General features: G+C 55.1%; 1 protein-coding gene across 4 annotated transcripts in view; it reads right to left on the bottom strand.

The window, feature by feature from the left end:
* Rfx2 (regulatory factor X2) overlaps positions 1-24,003 on the bottom strand; it is a 62,061-nt gene that overhangs the window by 9,632 nt on the left and 28,426 nt on the right. For 3 of the 4 annotated variants that reach the window (XM_050125287.1, XM_050125285.1, XM_050125288.1), the window contains exons 2-15: positions 21,682-21,773; positions 18,788-18,877; positions 17,266-17,336; positions 16,453-16,714; positions 10,987-11,061; positions 7,115-7,296; positions 6,160-6,279; positions 5,406-5,521; positions 4,981-5,099; positions 4,643-4,755; positions 4,007-4,161; positions 2,909-3,006; positions 1,410-1,559; positions 322-530 (exon numbers count right to left, since the gene is read on the bottom strand). In XM_050125287.1, the coding sequence (XP_049981244.1) occupies positions 322-530; positions 1,410-1,559; positions 2,909-3,006; positions 4,007-4,161; positions 4,643-4,755; positions 4,981-5,099; positions 5,406-5,521; positions 6,160-6,279; positions 7,115-7,296; positions 10,987-11,061; positions 16,453-16,714; positions 17,266-17,336; positions 18,788-18,877; positions 21,682-21,765 (1,844 nt within the window). In that variant the 5' untranslated portion in view covers positions 21,766-21,773. The remainder of the gene's footprint in view (positions 1-321; positions 531-1,409; positions 1,560-2,908; positions 3,007-4,006; positions 4,162-4,642; positions 4,756-4,980; positions 5,100-5,405; positions 5,522-6,159; positions 6,280-7,114; positions 7,297-10,986; positions 11,062-16,452; positions 16,715-17,265; positions 17,337-18,787; positions 18,878-21,681; positions 21,774-24,003) is intronic. The other variant, XM_050125286.1, reaches the window with a different exon arrangement.

Genomic DNA, 24,003 nt, shown 5'->3' on the forward strand with positions numbered 1-24,003 from the left:
GTATTTGAGGCTAATTGTCACAGATGTGCACCTGGTGTGCCAGGCCTGGCAGGGCGACTCTGTGGGGACAGCAGAACTCAGGTGCCCCCGCCCTCCCTGGCTTTCTCTCTCCCTGCATCTTAGAGTCTTCAAGGCCCTAAAGCCAGCTCACCATCCAGAAGTTTCAGGTGTTGTTTTCTATGGTCCCATAGGAGACAGTGTTGTCTGAGGCTATGCTGGGTTCCAGTCATCCCTCAGCCCACATGGCCCTATCTGCTACAGGCTCAGGGGTCCAGAAGGTGTGTGGACTTCAGGGGTGGCACCTCCCTCTACCCAGCTCACCTGTAGAAGGACCACTTGAGCAGGAACTGGCGGGCGGCCTTGGGGAAGCTGGGACTGCCTGCATGCTGCTTCAGCACCTGGGTGACCACGTTGTCCAGCCAGCTGGCCCACTGGTCCAGTGAGCTCTGCTGCTGCAGGGTCACCTTGAAGTCATGCTCCAGACGCTGCACCAGGCTCTCCTCACACTGGCACACCCATGAGGCCTGCTCCTGGGAAGGGGTAGTGTGTGAGGCTCTGGGGGATTCTCTGCTGTGTTTACTTGAGGCCGGGTCTCACGTAGCCCAGGCTGGCCTTACACTGTGGGTGTAGCCGAGGGTGACCCTGAACTCCTGACCTGATGGGCTGATGGAGCCCTGCGTGCTAGGCGGGGCTCTGCCTGCTGAGCCTCACTCCAGCTTTCCTTACTTATCAACAGAGTCTCAAGAAGAAGCCCAGAGGTTGGCCTAAGACGTCCAACCTTCTGTCTCAGTCTCCTCATTTGAGATGGGTTTGTTTGCACCTGGGCTTGGTGACTTGGTGGTCAGGAAGCCCTGGGGTACCTCCCATCCCACCTCAGCACGGACATTACAGGCGCGGGCTGTTGTGCGGCTGCTCGCTTGGGGTCACGCTTGCTCAGAGGCCCCTCCCTCGCCTACTGTTTTTCTCTTCTTTCACATCCCCGCCTCTTTCTTTCTTTTTTAGGGAAAGGGCAGTGTCTTATTCTGTGGACAGTGACAGGAGTGTGTCACTGAGCCTCACAGGGGTCCTTCCTCAGGGCACAGATGTGTGTGTTGACAGACTGGTGTCAGCCTTGCCACGGTGTGCACTTTTCTGGCAAGACAGAGTCAGGCACACAAGGGCCAGCGGCTAGGAGTGTTTGGAATGTGAGCAGACAGGAGTGCGGCTGGCTAAGCCAGCTACAAAGCGAATCTGCACCACAGCAAGGCGGGCAGGTGGGGCACGAGCCAGCCTCAGGCTTCCCACTGCCGATGTACAGGCCAGGGAGGGATGGCTGCCCGCTGCGGCGCAGCTGTGGGTTTGCGGGCCAGCCTGCGCGGTGAGCACCCAGTGGAGCACAACAGGGCAAGCAGACAGCACTGCCAAGTCACCTGAACGTTGGCAAAGTCCACGCGGTTGAGGTCGCTCAGCATCTGGTTGATCTGCGACGTGTTCTGCAGCACAGCGCGTGCCGCCTGAGCCAGGTGGTTGAGGGACGTGTAGCGCCGCAGGGTCTGTGCAAAGGCGCTCACGACGCCCACCTGTGAGGGACGCGGTAACACAGTCAGCAGAGGCCCTGCATGAGGGATGTGGGAACAGGCAGCAAACGCTGGCACACCTGTGCGCACCTCATCACCCTGCTCCCGGCAGGCCTGTAGGACTAGGGATGTCAGAGGGAGGAAGGGGCGGGGCAGAGGAACCTGTAGGTAAGGGGGCCTGTGACACCACCTGTGCGGGCGTCTTACATGTTGGCCTAACAGAGACACACTTCATTCGGCCCTTGAGGAATTAGCCAGATTGCAAAACTGAGACGAAAAAAACCTATCCTACTGTGAGCAGAGCAGCTCCACCATGGCAGACTGTCTCCAGGCACTGCTCAGTGCATGACCCACTGTGCCTCCAGCCACACTGCCCTTCCTCCACGGCACTGCTACGACAGGCAAGGGACCCATACATAAGGACTGGGGGCGGGAGGCATGCATGAAGGTCTCAACTGCCGCCAGCTGGCTCATCATGGAGAACCTCTAAGGGCTTTCCTTCCTGGTGGTGTGGTTGTCCCTGCTTCTAGAGGCCTCAGTAGATGGTAAAGATGCAGATCCTGGTGCAGAGGGATGTCCAAGCACTCAGGGAACTGAGGCAGGAGGATCACGAGTCGAAAGAACTTTTGGGCTAAGGAGAGGTGGGGGCCTAGAACCCTCAGGTCCACCATGTGTGTGTATGTGTGTGTGTGTGTGTGGTGGTCAGAGGCTGGGGGTCTTCTCTCTCCACCCTAGTTTTTCTTATGTGTGTCCAGGTGCACACATGTAATGGTATGCGTGTAGAGGTCAGAGGGTGAGGAGCTGGTTCTCTTCTTCTACCATGTGGGTCCCAGGAATTGCATGCAGGTCATCAGACTTGGTGGCAAGTGCTTTTACCCATTGAGTCATCTTGCCGGCTCCTGCATTGCATTTTCTGAGCCAATCTCCCTGAAGCTGGCCCGGCGAGCCCCCAGGAACCATCTCTGCCTCCCAGCTCTTGTGGTGCCGGGGCTCAAACTCAGGTCCTCACATTTGTGTGGCAAACACGTTATTTCCTGAGCTGCCTCCTCAGCCCCGGGCCCCCGCAGCCCTGTACACATGTCCTGGACTGCCAGGGCCTCACTTGCACTTCACGCCGAGGCCCAGGTTTATAGTGAAGACTCTGATTTATGGCTGGGAGGAGATGGAAGTCGGAGCTGTCCACTCTGCAGTGACCAGGAGCGTCACCTCTGTCGCCTCCATGGCCCTCTCCCCACCAGCTCCTCCACCCTCACAACATCCCCAGACACATAGGGGAGGTGACCTGAGGGGTACAGGGGTATTCCTGTCACTGTAAAGGCCGAGGGGTCCCACGGACCCATTTGTGCTGGTACCTTAGTCTGGATGACCTGCTGAGGGAAGCCGCTCATGGCACTGATGAGCCAGCCCTCTAAGCTCTTGGCGAAATTCCTGATGGCCTGGGTCAGAGAACCTGGAGGTGGGAATCAGAGGCTCAGGGTAAGTGGGGTAGAGCACGCATGGCGGTCACGGTTATGGAGCTCCTGGCATGGAGACCAGGGACACTTGCCCAGCACCCAGCACTGCCTGAACTGCCCTACAATCAAGATGCACACGTTCCCAGTATCACGGCCTCAGGGTCAGACACGCACGCGCGCGCGCACACACACACACACACACACACTCACTCATAGGCACAGTGCATATAGACATACACACGCACACACATATATACAAAGTGTATTCTGTCAATATCCAAATTTATTTTATCCTGACCTGCTGTAAGAAAAAAACTGGACTTCCTGTTTTTGTTTTTGGGAGAGGGTCTCTCTACTGGCTATCCTGGAACTCACTCTGTAACCCAGGCTGTCTCGAATGCAGAGATCCTCCTGCCTCTGCCTCCTGAGTGCTGGGATAACAGGTGTGTGCCACCATGCGTGGATTATTAGGCAATTTATAATATTTTCAATTTTGATTTTAATTTATTATCAGACTGATTTTAGTGTTTTTTTAATTTTAATTTATTTTATTTAAAGAAAATATGTGTTCAACATCACTGTCTTACTGAGAGGCAGAATGGTACCCTGGCCAAGCCCCACATACACACAGCTTGTCTTCAGAGAAGGTGTTCAAAGCTGAAGCTGGGCTCCTTGCCCACTCTGGGGTTGTGGCACTGAGGCCGGAAGGGCCTGTGCAGGTCCTGGCTGTCTCTAGCAAACATCCCTTGTGCCCATGGCAATGCCCTTGAAAATGAGGTGGCCACAATGGCTTTCCTAATAGGTGACTCTTGGCTGCCCTTACCTACCCTTCAGGGAACCTTCTGGAAAGCCCGGGCACCTGCCCTGGCCAGCTCTTGGCACCCTGCTGCCTGGCAGAGTCCCCGGGGGTCAGGAATGGGGAGGAGTCGGCAGGTGAGGGAACCACAGGGCTGAGTGGTGGCTCTGGGGACAGGGCCTGAGGACGGGGTGGCTTACTGGGGACAGGCCGCAGCACGTCTGGGATAAGGGTCTCCACCAGCGCCTGGTACAGGATGTGGTCGCAGCTGCGCATCCACTGCAGGATTGGCTCGCACCTACACAGACAGATGAGCTTGTCCTTTGGGAGGAGGGTGACTTCTGGCTCCTCGTCGCTGTGGGAGGGGGAGGGGACACAGTGAGCACAAAGTGACAGGGCAGGGACCAGGATTGGGGCCTCTGGTTCCCCACGAAGCGGCACTGCTCCCTCTCTGCCTGTGGCTCAGGTAACGCAGTCACTGCAGTTGCTGCACTAGCTCACAACATGGTAGCCCAAGGCCATTATCCTGACTCTCAGGAACCCGAGGCAGGAGGATGACAAAGCCATCCCCAGTCTGGGCTATGGCAAGAGAGCTGGGAGCATGACTCGGGGTAAGACGCCCTGCCCAGCATGTGCCAAGGCCCTGGCTCCCCAGTCCAACAGCAGAACAGGGTGCTGGAGAAGGAAGGCGCTGGCAGGACGTGGGAGAAGGGGTGTCTAGGCGATGTCTCAGGCAGCTTAGACACAGGGAAGGGATCAGGAGATTGACTTGGGGTTAAACTGGGGAGCATACAGCCTGAACATTTGCCTGCCCTGTCCTGGGGTTGGGGTGTCACCTGGAAGGCAGCGAGGCACGGTCATCGTTGGAGGTGGCCTTGCAGTTCCAAAAGGATAACCACAGCTTCTCGATGTACTGAAACTGGAGGTTCATGACGACGTCTAAGGTGGCCTAGGAGCAGAACGGCCTGTCAGGGGATAGGCCCAGTCACATGCCTGGTGCGCTGGGAAGCAGTGGGACTTTCTGAGGTCCCCAAGGGGCTAGTGAGAGAGAGAGAGTGGGCAGAGGCGGTGCCCAGGAGAGGGCCCTGTTGGGGGGGTGGGTACGGGACCCAGATCTGGCAGTGGTGCCTGGGAGTTGCAGGTGGGGGGTGGGTCTGGCCAAGTAGGGCGTCACCTCACAGTGCCTGCGATACACCAGCTGCAGGGCCTTCACATCATGAGGGGTGATACTCTCCTGCAGCAGCACACTGCTCAGGTCAGGGGCTGGGAATTCTGGGAAGACGTGGGACACATCTGGAAGAGACAACACATACATGTCATGTCACACATACAGGCTCCAGGAGACAACACAGGCTGGGCTTGGATCCTGGCTAGAACACTTGCTGCGATGCACGGGGCCCTGGGTCCCACCCGCAGTACCACAGACCGGTCACCCCAGCACTCGGGAGGACTGGGGGTTCACAGTCAGCATGGGGTACAGAAGGGTCACTAATAATTAGCTGTTGTTTGGGCACACAGCCATCATTCCGGAATCCCAATGATATCAGGAAGACGGTTCATCTAGAAGTTCCTACATGGCGGAACAGGTCCCATGCTCACCTATGTACTGCTGGTGATGCTGGCCCTGAGTGGCCATGGCCTGCTCGGGTGTGCCATGCAGGCTGCTATGAGCGCCACTGTCCCCAAGGCTGTCTGACTTCTGGGTTGGTCGGTACCTGGTCAGGGGACATATGTGCCACCTTGAGGCCTAGGCAGCACTGTGTGGGATGGATGTGCTGAGGCCTCCTGGGGGAGGGAGAATGTACTCGGAGGTGCACATGAGCTATCTGGAAGGTCCCTTGACAAGGGTGAAGGCTTGCTTCTGTCTTGCTGGTTCTGGAAGGAACCAATGAGGGGCTGGGGGCGTGGTCAGGGTGGAGCCACGCCCAGAACCCCCAGGAAGGGGTTGGGGGCGTGGTCACAGGTGTAGCCCTAGTCTTGAATCCTCCTGTGAGGAGCTGGGGAGCTCTGCCCCCTCCTAGAATATTTGAGGTCCTCAACACCTCAATAAAACAAGACAATTAGGGTCTGTGGTTTCAACTACGTGGTCTTCTAGAAAATATCAGAAATATAGACACCCAAAAAGAAAATAAATGAAAAATTAGCGTTGGCAAGGTCTGGGTGGGAGGCGGCACAGCGGAGGACACGATCCCCGCATCTGACAGCACACGCCACTGTGTATTTGCCCAAACACACAAGAGGCAGAGCAGGAGACTTGGAGAATGGCCTGTCTTGCCTGCCATGTTTGGGAGACACTGTGGTGGCACCCTAGGTCTGGGGCTGCAGGTCCGGCAGCGTGGCCGGCGTCACCTACCTGGGCTTCTGGTGTGTGGGCTGCTGCCTCATGGCCATGTACTGTGTGTCATCCTGCAGTCGGTTCAGAGGGGAGTCCGGCTTCAGGCGGATCCCATAGTAATGGTACTTCGAGTTGCCCCTGGAAACAAATCAGCACAAGGTAGGCACTGTGTGGGGACATTCTACACGCAGTAGCCACTGATGGGGAGGCAGCTGGCATTGTAGGAAAGGCCAGCTGTGTCCAGCCCAGATCTGCCGACTATGTTTATGGCTGACGATTCTTCCCCAATCTCCCCAGTCTCCCGAATCTTCCCCAAGCCCCTGTCTCCCAGCTGGCCTGAATGCACTGTAGCCCAGGAGCCTGCCCACACATCCTGCGTGCTGGGAGGCAGCTGTGCAGCACCACACTAGGCAGGAGGAGGTGACCCTGCCACGCTCGGGCAACACACGGACAGATGAGCCCCAGCCTGGAAGCTGGCCTTCATGGCAGAGATGGCTATCCTCTGCCACTGTCCCCCAGTGCCTTCCTCCTTCATCTGTTCCTAAGGAGAACCCACTTTTGCTAGTGCACAGTGACCCCGTGACTGGACAGCATGCAGGCTGGCTACCGCAGCACTCAGGAGGGCAAGGCAGAATGACTGACGGTTTCAAAAAGAGCTGTGAAGCTGGGTGGTGGTGCACACCTTTAATCCCAGTACTCAGGAGGCCGGAATGGGTGGATCTCTGGGAGCTCAAGGCCAGCCTGGGCTACTTAGTGAGATCCAGTCTCAAAAACAAAACAAAACATCAAAAAAAAAAAAAAACCCACAATACAAATAAACAAGCAAAAAACCCAACAACAAAATTTACAAAATGAGAGTGAAACCCATCTCCTCCTAGCGTACCCCACCCCCACTCCGGGCGACTGCAAGTCAAGAAGCTTCCGCTGGAACTGGGCCTGTGGGCTCTGGGGAGCCCTGGTCGCTGTCACCCACCTGGTCCCCAGGCGCCGCGTGCGCAGGCCCATGAATACAGAGCGGATAAGCTTGCCGAAGGACGCGGCATTGACAGGCTCCAGCTTGTGCTCCTGACAGTGGCGCAGGTAGTGGTTGTACAGGGAGCTGCGGGGCAGGCTCACGCCCTCCGCTGTCTCGTAATTATCCAGAAGCCACTGGAGCTGGAGGACAGATGGGCATCAAAGGCCTGGAGTCCCAGGACAGCGGCTCACTTCCCTGTGCTGGCAAGGGTAGTGACAGAGCCACCTGTGTGGTACTCATGTCTGTCCCCTGAACACATATGTCAATCACTTCTGCCCATTCATCCGCCCACCCACCCACCCACCCACCCATCCATCAATACATGCATCCATGCATCTGTGCACCCACCCACCAATGCATGCATCCACTCATTGATTCTATGCATGTACACTTTGGCCTCTGTGTTCTCTGTCATATTTTATGAGCCCCCATACGATGGAGACAGATTGGCTATGTCTCCAGGCCGAAACAGACACAGCACCACATACCCAGGAACACCAAAGTTTCGAGGACCCACAGTACAGTGACAGATTCGATGCAGAAACAGGACAGTGGACATGGAGTCTTGTGCTCTAGGCCACAGGGGTCACTGATGGCCTGCTGCCCCAACCCCCAAAGTCAGAGGGCTCTGGGTAAAACCCACACCTAGGGGTGGTTTGGAGGGTCAGTGAAAGGCACAGGCTGAAGCTGTGTATAGAGGTAGCGGCTTCGGGAGGCGCCAGACTCTACCACCTGCTCCCTGTGGGTGCTGCGCCCTCCTGTCTTGATTCTGTCTCAGGAGTCAGTCATGTGACCTGACCCAGTGGCTATCCTGTGACTATGTGTGTGTGAGCTACGATGCTGGCAAGGAGGCCGAGTCCTTCTCCACGTGAGGCCACTGTGGCTTGTGAATGGTCCCTCCCAGCCTGGTGGCCCCTGTGCCCGTGCGTACGCATCCCCTTGGACCCAGACTGGGCAGCATCTCCAAGGGGAATCACTGTCAGGGAACAGGCTGGCAGGTGCATGGCTACATGGCTGGGTCCCCACTGCAGAGGGGAGCAGGTTGTGATCCTCTCTAAACAGGGGGTGTACTCTGGGGTCAGGCAAGTGTCCCTGGGACAACCGATGCACACCCATGTGGCTTCCCCCTGGCCTCCTTCCTCCCGTGTCCCTCCTCCCTCACCCTGGGAACATGCTCATCGTAGATCAGAAACCCAAGTCAAAGGGCTGCCCTGGGGACACAGCAGAGGTTCCAAACAAAAATGCTGGCGCCACGCTTGCAGGGCAGCTGGCAGAGTGGACAGAAGGCTGGAGTCATCCGTGTCTGGAGAGCTCAGAAGCCCAGGCATGTTTTTCTGGCACTACAGAACCAAGAGTTGGCTCTCTGGAGATGGCAGGCCACAGTCTGGGAGAGGTGGAGGCCTGGCTCTACCTCTGGGTAAACCAGGCGGGCTTAAGGGGCTGAGTAGGAGTTGGCCTCCGAGGCTGCTCACCCATCAGAGGCATGCAGATCTCCGAGCACTGAGCTAGGGCTCCCGGCCATACTGCCACCCTGCTTGCCCAGGCCAGCAGCTACACCCAGCCCTCCTGTCACAAGTCTGACATGGCTGGCACTGATCAGAGTGCCAGGCTCTCAGCTGTGCTGTGCCTCAGGAGTAGAGGTCCTGGGGACAGAGTGCTAGGGCTCTCGGTCCATCCTGACGCCTAACAGTTGGCTTCACTGCTCACCTCTGACCGGCTGGGGACAGTGTCCTTTTCTCCTCCCCATCCTGATGCAGAACCCAGTACTTCAGGGCCATCCATGGGCCTCCCACTTGCTAGAACACTGAGGACCGCCAGGCCAGCGCTAGTCCAGTGCTAGCCATGCGGTCATTTCACTCCTCTGGGAGCATGATCCGGCCCGAGCGCGGCCCGATGCCACAGGGCCCATCGCTGCACAAGGATCCAGCGAGAACTTGGCTCTCACACATCAGGGCCCTTGACCTCCTCATAGCTCCGTGAGTTGTTCATACAGGTGCCCAGCACCTTGGCACGAAGAACACTTAAGGACCAAAGTCCAAGGTAAGGGGTCGTAGAAAGGAGGGGACACTTGTCCATAGGAGCCTGCAGGGAATCTCTGGGGTGGAGGCTGCAGGTGTCCCCGCAAACGTTTTGATTGTCCTACAGACACAACACCTTAAGGGCTCTGTCTCCCCAGATGGCTTTCTCAGAGTGCCTCCTCTGGCTGTTGGTGGTCACAGTCATTTGCCTTCAGCCCGAGCCTGTGGCCAATCCCAGGCTTCCCCTCAAGGTGTAACTTGGGTGGTGTGTGGCCCTTCCCTGGAACATGCCAAAGGCTCCTTGGACTCTGTCCCCAGGAGGACACCATCTAGCAGTAGAGGGGCTGTTCATCCTGGAGGGGTCGAGCCAACCCCAGAGGAAGGAAATGTCCTTGTCATTGCCTCCTGAGACAGAATACTTGCCACACACTGCCTGGGACAGCACCAACCTTATAAACCCTCAAGACTTCTAGACCTTTCTCTAGATCAGCATCTGCCCCTCTTCCCAGAGAGTCACAGCCTCCTACACCAGTCCACTGTGAACCTGGACCATCAGGAATGTATGGGGGGGGGGGGAGAGGATTCACAGGATCAAGCTGGACAAAAAGCAGATGTTAGAAGCCTCAGGGAAATGCCAATGGCCACAGTCCAACCTGGTCAGAAATGGTGGCACACTCCTGTCTTCCCAGCCCTCAAGAGTCTGGGACAGGAAGCTTGCACGTACAAAGCCAGCCTCAGACACATAGTGAAACCCAGGCCAGCCTGGGCCACAGGAAAGTCTGTCTCAATAAACAAAAAACCAAATACCTAACAGTCAGGCCCGTGGTCCCAGCAGCTACACCCAACCCTGGGTAGGAGTATGTGGAGTTTGGGCCAGTTTGGGCTACATAGCAAGGTCCTGCTTCTGAGTAAATAAATACCAAAGCACGAGAGGCCCATCTGCTGGACAGGAGGCATTTGGGGGTGTTAGAGAGCTGAACATTCCCTCTCAGCCCCCCAAACACCGAGCCCTATGGTGTTCTAGTCCCATCCGGCCATGCTGAGTCTGAACCAGGGCGCTTAGCTCCCTGAGAGGCCTCCATCACAGAGCAAAGCCAAGAATGTCTGCCGCCTGTCTTACATTTCCAAACTACACAGCTGAGGGCCTTCAAGGCCACCCAGTCCCAAACCACCTTCCCCCTTTAGAAAGTTGTATTTTTGCTTCATTATTTAATTTTTATCATCACTATTTTTAGATGTATCTTATTTCATGTGTACAGGTGTTTGCTTGCACGTAAGTCTGTGTACCACGTGCATGCACTGCCCTCAAAGGCCAGAAGAGGGCATGAGATGCCCTGGAAATGGAGTCAGATGGCTGTGACCTCCACACGGTGCTGGAACTGGACCAGGGTCTTCTGCTAGCCTCAGACCTGCTGTGCTGTGGAGGGTGCTGGTGACAGTGTGAGGTATGAGCTGCCAACACCTGCTTTGTGATGGTAGCGAGAATGGATCCCCAGGTCTTACGCTTGGTCCATCTTTTCCATTTAAGACAGGATATTGTTATGCAGCACAGCTTAGTGGAAGACCTGCCAGCCTTTTGTCTGGGTTGGCAGGGACAAGCCTGGGACATGGGGTCATCCTCAAGTCTAAAACCCATGCAGCAGTGTGAGGGCAGGCATGGGTCTTCCTCACCGGCTAAGGCTTCTGGGATCTTCTCTCTCCCGTTAGCCTCTGCAAGGCTAACCACCTTAGCCTTCTGTCACAGCCCTGGCTTTTCTAAAATCTGTGAGCACTCCAGACAGAGCAGGGTGTCCGGGGCCCCAGCACACTTACGTGGCTGTTGAGTAGGCCGCCTTTGTGGGGGGCGAGGCCTTCGCTTTTTTGGAGAGTCTCAATCGCCATTTCAAGCTATGCAGATGTGTACAGAGACAGGACAAAACCAAAGAGGTGGTGGGGTGGGTGGGTGGGGTGGTTGGGTGGGGTGGGGTGAGGTGGGGTGGGGTGGGGAGAGAAGGAGATCAGATGGTTAGCAGCAGGCAGCCACACCAGCCCCAGCCTGTATTAGCAGCTAAATAACAGCAGCAGCAGCAGCAGCAGCAGCAGCAGCAGCAGCAGCAGCAGCAGCAGCAGCAGCAGCGAGCGGCAGGCGTTAGCACGAGTGAAGCTGTGGCAGGCGCAAGGCCCTGCACCATGCTCCTGAGCCCAGAGCCCAAGACAACAGCAGATGGGACGGCCACTGGTGGCTGACATCACATCCCAGCACAGGACACAAGGCACCAGGAGCCCCGCTTGAGCGTCTCTCTGCAGGCCGAGGAAAAACAGCAGGGTCCTCCTCAGTGGGTCTCCTCACTCACTCGTGTTGCTCTTTATGTATGTGGGTGTTTGGCTTGCGTGTCTGTCTGTCAGTGCAGTAAGTGCATGTGCCTGGTGCCTGCAGAGGTCAGAGAGGGTGTCAGATGCCCTGCAACTGGAGTTTCAGATGGCTGTGAGCCACTGCAGGCCTGGTCCTCTGTGAGGGCCACTGAGTCACTTCTCCCCCTTATCTTTTGACACAGGGTCTCTCTCCTGACCTGGGGCTCGCTGACTCGCTAGCAAGCTCCTGGGATCCTCCTCAGCATTGCCCAGTTTCTTAGGTGGGGGCTGAAGGGGCCAGAAACGTCACCACTAAGCCCTCTCCCCAGGCCCTGAGAACCAAACTTCTGCACAGTTGTGTGAACTCAGATGTGAGCCAGGCCAGAGCTACACATCCCAAACCACCCCATTGCTGGGGACAGCAGGTGACACTGAGCCCTGCTCAGGGACTGGGAGTCATGCCTGATGAGGAGCTGGGGGACACAGTGGGGACAGAGTAGGCTTCCGGGAGCTGTGACCTGGGCTGAGGCCCTGGATGGGGTGGAGGAGGGGCAAGCTGCAGTTACAGTGCCTGGCTGTGGCAGTGCCATGTGACTGTGGAGCATGAGCTGGCCCTGCAGCAGGAGCTAACATCCGGGACAGCAGAGGCTCCTGCTGGGTTTCACTCACCAGGCTCCCTAGAACCGTGTTCAGGAGAGGGGGGCCAGGCCTCAGCCTGGTAACCTGAGTTCAATCCCTAGGATCCCCATGGAAGGAGAGAGTCCACTCCCACAAGTGGCCCTCTGACCTTCTGACCTCCACAAGTGTGCACTGGCACGTGCATGCACACACACAATAAACACAGACAGTGTGATAAGAAAAAGTGAGGCCACGGCTTCCGAGGCCCTGGAGTCATGATGGCCCTGTGAGCTCCCACAGTGACACTGGATGAGCCAGGACATGAGCTGTCACACAGCACAGAAGGCACTGTGGGCACCTTCTGCTCCTGCCAGTGTTGGGCACAGGTGGGCATGCCAGCAGCAGAGGGCAGCAGGGGTGACTGGGTGAGTATTTGAATGTGGAGGAGCCCTTCAAGGTGGCGTCCAGGACGGGGACAGTGAGCGACAGCAGGTTTGAACCTGAGCTGATGACTCGGTTACACTATTAAAACTGCTGAGGCCCCAATGAAAGAGAGTGGGGGGGGGAGGGGGGCGGGGGGGATTGCGCTGGGGAACCTACAGCCTGCTAACTCTGCTGGGCTTGCCCGCGGGCCCCAGGGACGCTCCTTTCCCCGGTTGGGATGACACCTGTGCACCTCCATGCCTTGCTTTCATAGGGCCCATGCTTGCTCAGTAGGCACCTTACCATCCACTCCCCAGACCCTATGTCTGTCTGTCTGCCTGTCTTTTTTTTTTTTAAATATTTATTTATTATGTATACAATATTCTGTCTATGTGTATACCTGCAGGCCAGAAGAGGACACCAGACCCCATTACAGATGGTTGTGAGCCACCATGTGGTTGCCGGGAATTGAACTCAGGACCTTTGGAAGAGCAGGCAGTGCTCTTAACCACTGAGCCATCTCTCCAGCCCATGTCTGCCTGTCTTTTTAAATTTGAGACAGGGTCTCACTGTACAGCGCTGGCTGGCCTGGAACTCACAAAGATCCTCCTACCTCTGTCTCCTGAGCGCTGGGATTAAAAGTGTGCACCACCACACCTGGCCCAAATTTTGTTTTTAGGGGTTATATTTATCAGGCCAGATGTGGGGGAGGATGAGCAGGAAGATGGTGAATGTGTCTCTCCCAAAACAAAACCCAAACCTCTCAAGCAACAAGAAGGAATTAAACCTAACAATGTTTCCCACAGAATTTAAGGTGGAATAATTAAATCTATGTATTCACTCTTTTAAAAGTAATTGGACCATTATAATCACCATTAATAGTATTAAAAATAAAGATAACTATCTTCTCTAGTCATCAAAAAAACTAGAGGACTTGAACGTGTACATCTGTGCGGATCTCCTCTATCTCTGGGTCTGGAGGGTGGCGAGGCCTCTGCTCTGCGTCCCCACCTGCTCTCCCAGCTTACAGGGACTGTGTGGAAAGAACCTTATCCTCACAAAAGCAAGCAGCTGTCCTTCCTAACTGCAAATCGCCGCACCTAATGTCACACTCAGACTGCAGGGCTGGCAGTCTCTAAACTTAGCTGCAACATGGAGTCTTGCCACATCTGCGAGTTCCCCACTCAGCATGTAAAATAACCACATCTGGAGCGAGGGCAAAGTCGGGACCACCTCCCCTCCCAGGAGAGCGGTGGATACACAGGAGACCTCATTCAAGTGACTAGTGTGCAGCCACTGGCTGACACCTCATCTAATAACAAGATGGCGGCAGCAAGAGAACCCAGACAATCCACATGGCCCCTGGGGGCCGGTCCATCAACGCGGCTGGCTCTTGGCTCCCAACAGATTGCAGGGCTCACCATGACAAAGAATACAGATTTCACTGTGGCCCAGAAAGGTAATCAAACAATTGATCAGCAACAACTGCTCCAACAGCAAACCCTGGGAGGATGAAAGGATGGGGCAGCTAGGGCTTCCACACAATGGTGCTGAAGAAACTCTTTGCTACAGAAAATGATGACACATCCAAATACGGACAGATGAGTCTGTACACAGGGCCATCCTGAGGGCCCAGGACAACACAGTGGGCTTATGACCTAGGTCAACTTTCTATGGCCAAGGAGCTAAGAGCAGAAGGACAAACAAGACCCTACCAATAGTTCCAGAGCAGGGGAAGGAGAGCAACTTGGAATCTGAAGAAATAATATCTGAAAACATCCCAGACTTGAAGAAAGACACCAGTCCACACATTCAAAGTTTCCTCCATGTCAAACTGCCAATGATAATGATATCAACAATAAAAGACTTGAAAGATAAAAAAGATACAAGGGGACAAAAAGAAATGTTAACTTGAAATACTGTCTACCCCTTTAAAGTACGTGCATTTGATGTCAGTGTCGACCACAGCTGCTCCGAGCATCCCGTCTCCCCCTCCAGAGGCAGAAATGACCGGTGGGCCCCATGCCCATCAGTCCATCTGGCACTTTCATGGGTTCTGGGGACCCAGATTCAAGTGCTCATGCTTGCATATTCAAGACACACGGTGGACACTGCAGTTCCTGGGGGGTCTGTGACACAATGGCCAGCGTGTAGACAGGCTGCCCAAGCCGACGGCATCTTATGGACATGCTCTAGGCTGTGAGAACTCCACAGCAAGCTCCCCAGCCCGCCCACTGAGGGACAAGGTCCTATGTGTCCCATGCTGCCAGGCTCAGGTGTCGGCCGGAGCAGCAAGCACAGTACTGGAACCTCACAGCCCTCAGAAAGCAAGTGGCCTGGTCTCGCACCTGTCCTGGGGGCTGGCTGTTGGGGTCTCGATGGATATAGGAAGAGAGAATATATGGAACTGGCATGAATATTTGCACATGTGTGGTATGTACATTTGCACGTGTGTGCGCACACGGTTAGGACAAGGTCCATAGTAGGAATGATGCTTTAGGTTGCTCTTCCACTGTCTTCAATGAGGCAGGCTCTTTCAATCAAACTCAGAGCGCACGGATATGGCTAATCCCTAGAGAGCTTGCCCCAGGAACCCTGGAGTTACAGGTGTGCCTCCCCAGCACTCACAAGCATTTGGGGAGCCAAACTCAGGTCCCTGTGCTTGCACATTTAAGCACTGAGCCGTCTCCCAAGACCCTCAATTTAAACAATTTAGAAAAGAAAGCACAGACACAGGAAATGTTTACAAATCATGTGTCTGACGGGAATTTGTTTCTGGGACATAAAGACTTCTCCACACTCAGGAGCAGGAAGACACCAGCTGAGCCCTAAGCAGACTATTCAAGTGATGCTCAACCACAGGGCAAGCGCCTGGCTGGCTATCATCCCCAGCTAGAAAACCCAAATTATCAGCACAGAGAGGCTCCATGACTCGCCTGCCAGGATAGAGAGAATGAAAGGAAATGTCAACAGCTCCAAGTGCAGCAAGGAAGCAACTCTGACTCCCTGACAAGGTGACTAAAAGCACCGCTGACCAATGGGAGGTGGATTGGTGGCTTTGTAAGAGGCGGACTGCACAGCAACCCCACTTGGAGGCATTTCCCACCCCCGCCCCCCCAGGAGCAAAGACAGCACCCTGACTGCTCAGCCTGAATTGCTCACTGTGCTCCCAGCCAGAGGCCTTCAGCTGGGCACATAAGGAACTGTGGAACTGTGGACTCAAGTCAGGGGTCTGATGGCTGCATGGTGAGGGAAGGAAGCCAGCCCCAGGGCAGCCAGCGACTCTGCTTCTGACAGCCATAAGTGTCAGAGCAGACACAACAGACCCATAGCTGCCAGCATCTAGGCCAGGGTGTTTGTGGGGTTGGTGGAGGATGTGCCACAGGAATCCAGGAACCTACACACACCGAGTCCCACAGGGCTCTGCGTCAGAGAGTGGGTGTGAGTGTGTGGCGATTTAAAAAAAATGATAAAATAGCAATAAACATCAAAAGCAGAGATGCAGCTGGATACCTGGGAGGCTGAGGCATAGCACGGGGTCTGAGGTCAGCCTACACTTCAGGGGAAGTTCTGGACCAGCCTGGGACACAGCAAAACCCTGTCTCAGCTCCCCTTTCCAATAAAACCCCAAAGTCCAAATGAAGTTTTATGTAAAGCAGGAGAGCAGTGAACTGAACTGCATCAGGAGGCTGCAATCTGCCGCGGCACAGCCTCGTGTGTGTGTGTGTGCGCGCGCGCGCGCGTGCACACACGCAGGGGGGGGGCCTGGGAGGCTGCTAGTGAGAACCACCAGCAGGGGCTCTGCTCCCCAACATTCTCACAGCCTGGTCCTTCCTGCTCACCTCCCCACACATTGGATGCCTAGGCTAGCAGGGCTACAGCTGCCCGCAGGGCCTCTGTACATACCGTGGCAGGCGAGGAGCGTGCAGTGTGGGCCAGGGAGTGTCTTGTGCTGTCCATGCCCCCATGGATGAGGTAGGCTCCTGCTCCAGACACGATGGGAGTCCCTGCAACATCCATTGTGATGCCCACCATGCCGTGGGAGGGGACTGCCGGTGGGGACGAGGCTGCCACTGTCACCTGAGCACCACCTGGAGTCTCAAAGTAAGACGTTGCACTGCTGGGGGCGTAGAGCTGAGGGTCTGGGTTGTAGGCATAGGCCGCTCGACTGTGGGACAGAAAGTGCCACCATTTTATAACAAATATACGTCAAGAAGACACAGGGCTGGAGGGCTTGCTGCTCCTGCAGAGGACCCAGGTTTGGCCCCAGCACCCATTCCGCAGCTCACAGCCACCTGTGACTCCAGCCCCAGGAGACGTGACACCCCTGCTGGTCTCGACGGGCACTGCACTCATGTGCTCTTTCTCTCTGTCTCTCTGTCTCTCTCACACACACACACACAGAGTATGCACACACACAAAAGAGAGATAAAAGAAAGAAAATTCTAGAAAGTTTCAGAACAGCTTAAAAATTGGAAAATAAGCTTTGTAAATGGCCTAGAGGGAAAGTTCCGGGCTATTGTTCTCCAGGGGACTGTGGCTTTGGTTTGATATTTTTATAGAGTTTTCTAGAAGCGAAGAGCATAAGGCCAGTGGTTCTGAAATCAGATCTCAGGACAGGGAAGGACATGACCCTGGGGACATGATTCCACACGAGCCCCATAGAGAACACTGGAGTCAAGAATCTGTGGTGTTTCGGGCCCCACGGGAGAAACATACATGGCTCCATTGGCATAGACCGCATCCCCGCCCTCCACGTACTGCACCTGCGCCGGGTACACATGCTGCACCTGCAACGACATGTAGGTGCAAGTCACACAGGGCCTCGCCACGGGTGATGCTGCTCAGGTCCATGGACACAGAGCTTAGTGATTTATGCATGTACCTAAGTACTTAATGTAGCTGAGGATGACCTTGAACTCCTGACCCTCCACCTCCTAAGTGCAGTGCTGTGCCTGGTTTAGGCAGCAGCTAAGCAGCCTCTGTCCCATGTGGGTTAGACTAGGGACACTGTGGCTGTCACGGAGGAAAGCTACCTGTTTCAAGTATGGCAGAGGGTGTGTGGTCTCCTGCAGGGGTGGGAGATGGGGAAGATGAGGACTGGGCTGGAAACAGAGGCAAGTCTGGAGAGGGGTTGAAGAGGGACAGAGGCACCTGTGATACCACCCCACTGCCCCCCAACATCCTGCCTCCCCTCCCCCCTCCCCTCCCCTCCCCCCCTCTACTGCCCCACCCCCACAACCTCCTCTCCCCTGTGGTGGGCAGCCCAGCCCAGGGCAGATGCCTTAGAGTAGATGTCCAGTGTGCTGTGGCCCAAACTTCAGCCTCTTCCCCAGCCAGTCTATGGGGAACCATCTCAGCAGGCTTGGTGGTGACTTTCTGGGATCCCAGAGTACAATGCCCACACACAACTTGGGGGCTCTGAGCTCTAAGTGGAATCCCCAGGGAGAGGAAGCCTGGCTGGGGCAGTCCAGACCTGGGGGGATGGGGCCTCTAGGCTTGTGCTTGTGTTGCTGTGCCCTCCTCCTACAGTGCCACTGGCCAGGTCCTGGTGATCCTGTAGACCCCTGGTGCTTGGTGCTTTCTGGGAATCTGTACACTTTCCCCAGTCTTTGACAAGGTCACGGTTATCCACTCCCTGCCTATGGCCAGGCAGCCCCTCAGAAGCAAAGGCCACTTAACCCTGGGACTTTTTGTTTTGTTTTTCCAGATGGGGGTTTCTCTGTGTAGCCCTGGCTGTCCTGGAACTAGCTCTGTAGACCAGGCTGGCCTCAAACGCAGAGATCCTCCTGCCTCTGCCTCCCGAATGTTGGGATTAAAGGTGCGTGCCACTGCCCAGCAAGCCCTGTGCCTTTTACAGAGCTTCTGGTGGCCCGAGGCCAGCCTGGCCTGCTGCGGTGGGCAAGTGCCTCTGAGAACAAAGGAGAAACCACTTTCCTTCACTTACTGCATGGTAAGTGGGTTTTCCTTCTTTTTTTTTTTCTTTTTGAGACAGGGTTTCTCTGTATAGTCATGGCTGTCCAAGAATTCTCTCTCTAGACCAGGCTGGTCTTAAACTCTCAGAGATCCACCTGCCTCTGTCTCCCAAGTACTGGGATTAAATGCGTGCATCACAACCACCCAGTGGTGAATTTTTTTTCTCTTTAACACGGCTCCCAGAGCTTCCTAGACACTAGTAACAACAGGAAATAGCTCACAAGCCAGAGGATGCTCACAACTGCTAGGTGCCAAAGGTCCTTACCTGGGGTGGCACTGGCTGGACTCTGGGGAGTGTGAGTGGCTGCATCGGGGCACCCTTGGGAGTTGAGCCCGTGGCTTGGACCAGCACTCTCTGAAACAGACAATGGGACAGTCAGACTTTCTGGAGATCAGCACTGTGGAAGACCCACTCAGAACCATGGCTTGGCTGTCCCACTCCTACTGGGACCCATGGGAATGCAGGCACAGGTAGGCACACAAGCCACACACGTATGGACATACACAGAAACATCCCTTTGGGAATATGAAGTTCAGGCCCAGGAGCTGGGGTAGGAGGTGGATCTTTCCTGCAGGGAACCCTGTCCTGACCCTGTCCCTCACTGACCAGAGCAGTAGCTTGGCTGTTAGACCAGATGTAGGGGCAGAGGCAGCAGGGGAGGGGGCATACACACACTTTCTAAGTAGTGCAGAGAGAAGGAGGACTTGTTGCTCTCTGGGGTGCAAACAAGGTCCTGTCAGGACTGGCTGGGCCAGTGGGTGAGGGGCAGCCATTATGAGCGACAGTCAGATAACCCCACACGGACACAGGCTACATAGGACCCCAGCACATGAATGCAGGCACACATGGTGTCTGTCCTCACTGCTGGAGGAGGCGGGGCCCTGACACCCACCACAGAACCTGAGGACTGACGTGGGGCTCCAGGACAGAACCCAGAGACAGGAAGTCATTTGGGACAGGGAAGAGAGGCATAGCTGCTGATGGGGGAAAGTGATGGAATATTCTGGAACTAGAGAGAAAGGATGGCTGACTTTTGTGAATACGATAAAAACTAGTCTACTCTCAAGTGGTTCATTTTATATTGTGCCAATTCCACCTCAAGTAAAGCATAGGGTGGGGTGGGGGCTGGAAAGATGGCTCAGCAGTTAAGAGCACTGGCTGCTCTGTCAGGAGTCCTGACACAAGGTGGCTCCCAACCATGTCTAATAGAACTTGATGCCCTCTTCTGGCCCTCAGGCACACAGGCAGACAGGGCACTCACACATAAAACAAATACCTAAATCTTTACAAGGCAGAGGAATTAGGAAGGGCTTGGAGAGGGCTCTGGGTAAGAGCCCTCGCTGTCCAGTGAGGACATGAGTTCAAATCCTAGTACCCACACAAAAAGTCAGTGTGACCTCAGGACACAGGAGGTGGAGACTACAGGGACTGGGACTCGCAGGCTGCCTCCAGCCTAGCTCCTGTGACAGACCGTGTCTCAGGGGAATAAGGTGGAGAGGGAATGAAGCCCCACACTCTCCACCTGGCAGCCACACACTACACACATGTGTGTGCCCGTGTCCAGCACACTCCCTCCTACTGTGGCAGCCACACGCTAAACACACGTGTGCCTGTGTCCAACACACTCCCTCCCACCATGGCAGTCACACGCTACACACGCGTGTGTGTGCCCATGTCCAGAACACTCCCTCCCACCATGGCAAGCACCTGTAATTCAGCACCCAAGAAACGGAGGCAGGAGAATTAGCTGCGAATTTGAAGCAAGTCCGCACTAAAGAGTGGGAACTCACTTAAAGCCCCACAAAGTATGGTGGCCACACTTGTCTAACACGAAGAATGCTCTGGCCACCATTTGCAACACCATACAAATGGGGCTCAGGCACCGTCAGGCCCTGTCTCAAAACCCAGAAACCACAAATAATAGGGATAGGGTGGTGTGATGGTGACCCTGTGACCCCAGTATTCAGGGTCAGAGAAGGAGTGAGGCTGAGGCAAGAGGATTGTTGACAGTCCCAGGTCAGCCCTGGCTACATAGTGAGATCTCATCTCAACAAAGTAACAACAGAACAGAACAGAACCCCAGAGTTTGTACCCACAGTTGGGCAGTTAGAGCCTGGCAGGGAATGGCCATTGACTCAGAACCTGGGTGAGACAGGCGGCTCACATCTAGGGCGAGCTTTCCTCCGCGCCAGGAACCAGGGACCTGAGCTGCGGGGAGTGGTCATGGCCTGGGGCAGCTTTGAGAGCAAGCTGAGTGACAGCCCCTGAGAGCACTAAGGGCCACATGCACAGGAGCCTCCACCTCTGCTGCCCTCAGAAGAGAAAGCTGCAGGGCACAGTGCTGGTGGAGACCCACAATTCCAGGCCCTAGGAACTGTGGAGGCAGGGCTGGGTTACAGATTGAAATTCTGTCTGAAAAGCCCAAGACCTGAGGACTGGGGAGGTGAGGGGAGAGAAGGGGAGGGGACTGGGCAGGGGAGGGACTGGAGAGGGGAGGGGACTGGGGAGGTGTGGGAACTGGGGAGAGGAGGGGACTAGGGAAGTGAAGAGGTGGGGGTTGGGGAGGAGATGATGGGTTGAAAAACACTCAAGACCTTGGGCTCTATGTCTATGTGGGAGGGGGCAGGAGAGGGAGGAGAAGGAGGTGATGAAGGAGGAGATGGGAAGGAAGGGACAGAGCCGGGCGGTGGTGGCGCCAGCACTTGGGAGGCAGAGGCAGGTGGATCTCTGTGAGTTCGAGACCAGCCTGGTCTACAAGAGCTAGTTCCAGGACAGGCTCCAAAACCACAGAAAAACCCTGTCTCGAAAAATAAAAAAAAAAAAAAGTTAATTAATTAACGGAAGGAAGGGATGGGGAGGAGATAGGGAAAAGAGGGGGAGGGGATGGGGGAGGAAGAGATGGGGAGGGGATGGGGAGGAGTTGGAGGAGAAGAAAGTGAAGGAGGAGGAGGAAGATGGAAAGAAGGAGGGAAGGTGCCATCCCCAAGAGTCTGTTCACAGCTGTGTTTTCAGGTTTTTTCCTAAAGCACACAAGCTCCAGTGCAGGAGAAACAGTTGATGGCTGGGGTCGGCCTCTTCTGATCTGTGTCCTGGTTCCTTTGGTGGCACCTTCCAAACCGCATGGGGGAGCGTGGAGGTGCTGGGGCAGGCACAGTCACCTGTGGGGAGGCTGGCACCGGCTGGGCTGTAGGCCGTAGAGCCACGGATGCTGGTGAGTCTGCTCCACCCTCGGAGTTCTGCATGCTCGGACCTAGAGTGGAGGAGAATCATGGTGAGGAGGCAGCCACACCCCTGGGGTTCGCCAGGAACTGACCTCTGCAGTTGGCTTCTAAACCAGAGTTGAAGCTGAAGGACCCTGGCCACTGAGACTGGGAGACGCTCCATGGATAGTGCACCTACCCCAAAACAGTGAGGACCTGAGTTCAAATCTCAGAACCCGTGTATTAAACAGGCCTGGACTTTGCAGTTGCAGCCCAGCCCTGGATGAATAGGCGATCTGGAGTCCAGGTTTAGAGAGACGCTGTCTCAAAGACAGCAGAAGTTGGCTCCCGGGCCACACAAATGTACAACTATCTAATACACTTACATTCATTTGCGTGTGCATGCACATGCGTGTGTTGCGCATGGGGGGGATGTGCCTGTGAGTGTGGGGGTAGGGCACCTGCAGGAGCCAGTTCTCCCCTTCCAGGGTTGATCCCAGGCCCAGGGCCAGCGCCTTTCTGGCTGGCCATCCTGCCCACAGCCTTCCTTGTTCCTGAGGCTCCTGGTCAGTTCCGAACTCTACCGCAGAGTCTCCGCCAGGCCGCATCCACTGTCCCTGTACCGAGTTCTGCAGTGTCGGCACTTGCACTTTGCCTGCCTAAAGTTGATTATTTAATTTTTATCTTAAAAAAAAATCTTATTTATGCTGGGCAGTGACGGAACATGCCTTTAATCCCAGCACTCGGGAGACAGAGGCAGGCGGATCTCTGTGAGTTCGAGGCCAGCCTGGCCTACAAGAGCTAGTTCCAGGACAGGTTCCAAAGCTACAGAGAAACCCTGTCTCAAAAAATAAAAACAACAAAAAAAATCTTAATTATTTCACGTGTGCAGGTGTTTGCGTGCATGTGTGCACGCACCAAGCTGGGTGTGAACGGAACCAGATCCTCTTGAAGAGCAGTCGGCGCTTGTAACCGCTGAGCCGTCTCTCAGTCCCTAATCCTAATGCTTTTTTTTTTTTTAATGTTTAAAGACATAACAGATTAAAAGAGTGTGCCCCCACGATAAACCCGCTGGGTTCCACGCCTGCCTGCGCTGCCCCGAGGCGAACACTAGATGGCGCCAGAGCCGCGCAGAGCAGGGGCACAGCCATGGAGGACCGAGGAGGTGGAGACAGAAGCGTGAGGCGGTCAAGATAAGGGGTCTGAAGCTAGCCTGGGCTGCATCAGACCCTGGGCTAGAAAAGCGGAACAAAACATTTTGTAAGAAAAATCTCTTGTATATACATCCGCAGGAGTAAGAAGCTTTAAGGAGTGCTGAATGAATAAGTCGGTGAAGCGTTCCCCTGAAGGCAGGGGGACCCGAGTTCCTTGCATTCCAGAACCAAGGAGAAAACACGTGCTTAGCTTCCCAGCGACTGGGGCGGAGGTGTGTGTGTGTGGGGGGGGGGGAGGAGAAGCGGGGGAGGGCTGGAGTTCATAGCCAGCCTGGGCTACTGAGTCAAACAAATAAAACTTGTCACCAAAGTCTCACAACAATGAAATGACTGTGAGTTCGAGACCAGCCTGGTCTACAAGATCTAATTCCAGGACAGGCTTCAAAACCACAGAGAAACCCTGTCTCGAAAAAAACAAAAAAACAAAAAAAAAAAAAAAAAAGAATGAAATGACTAGGGAGGCAGAAGCAAGCCGATCTGGTCTACAAGAGCTCCAAAGCTACAGAAAAACCCTGTCTCGGAAAACAAAAACAAAATAACAAAAAAAGAAGGAAATGACTAACACCTGGCTACTTCCATGTCTGAGTAACAAACACCTCAGCGCCTCTCCAGACAGGCACCTCAGCCGCTCTCCAGACAGGCCTACTGAAATTCCCTCTTCCCCCCAGCTCCTTTGCCGTGTTCATCTGAGAGACTTGGAGACAGTGTGTGAGCATGGGCCCACCCAGGCAGGTGTCTTACTCACCCTGGCCAAGAACAAAAACTCCAGAGTTCTCAGAAAATAGATGAGAACTGTGGACTGAGAACTTTAGTTCTGAGCCAGGGTCTCCTGTAGCCTACGTCGGCTTCAAAACCCTATGTAGGCCAGGCATGGTGGGCACACCTCTAATCCCAGTACTCAGGAGGCAGAGGCAGGTGGAGCTCTGAGCTCGGAGCCAGCCTGGGCTACAGAGTGAGTTCCAGGACAGCCAGGACTACACAGAGAAACGCTGTCTTGGAAAAACCAAGTCCCTATGTAGCTGAGGTTGACCAAGCCCTAATCCTTCCTGTCTCTACCTCCTGAGTG

This window comes from Alexandromys fortis, unplaced genomic scaffold (genome assembly GCF_014885135.2).
Source record: "Alexandromys fortis isolate MF-2015 unplaced genomic scaffold, M_Fortis_MF-2015_v1.1 scaffold_243, whole genome shotgun sequence".
NCBI lineage: Eukaryota > Metazoa > Chordata > Mammalia > Rodentia > Cricetidae > Alexandromys > Alexandromys fortis.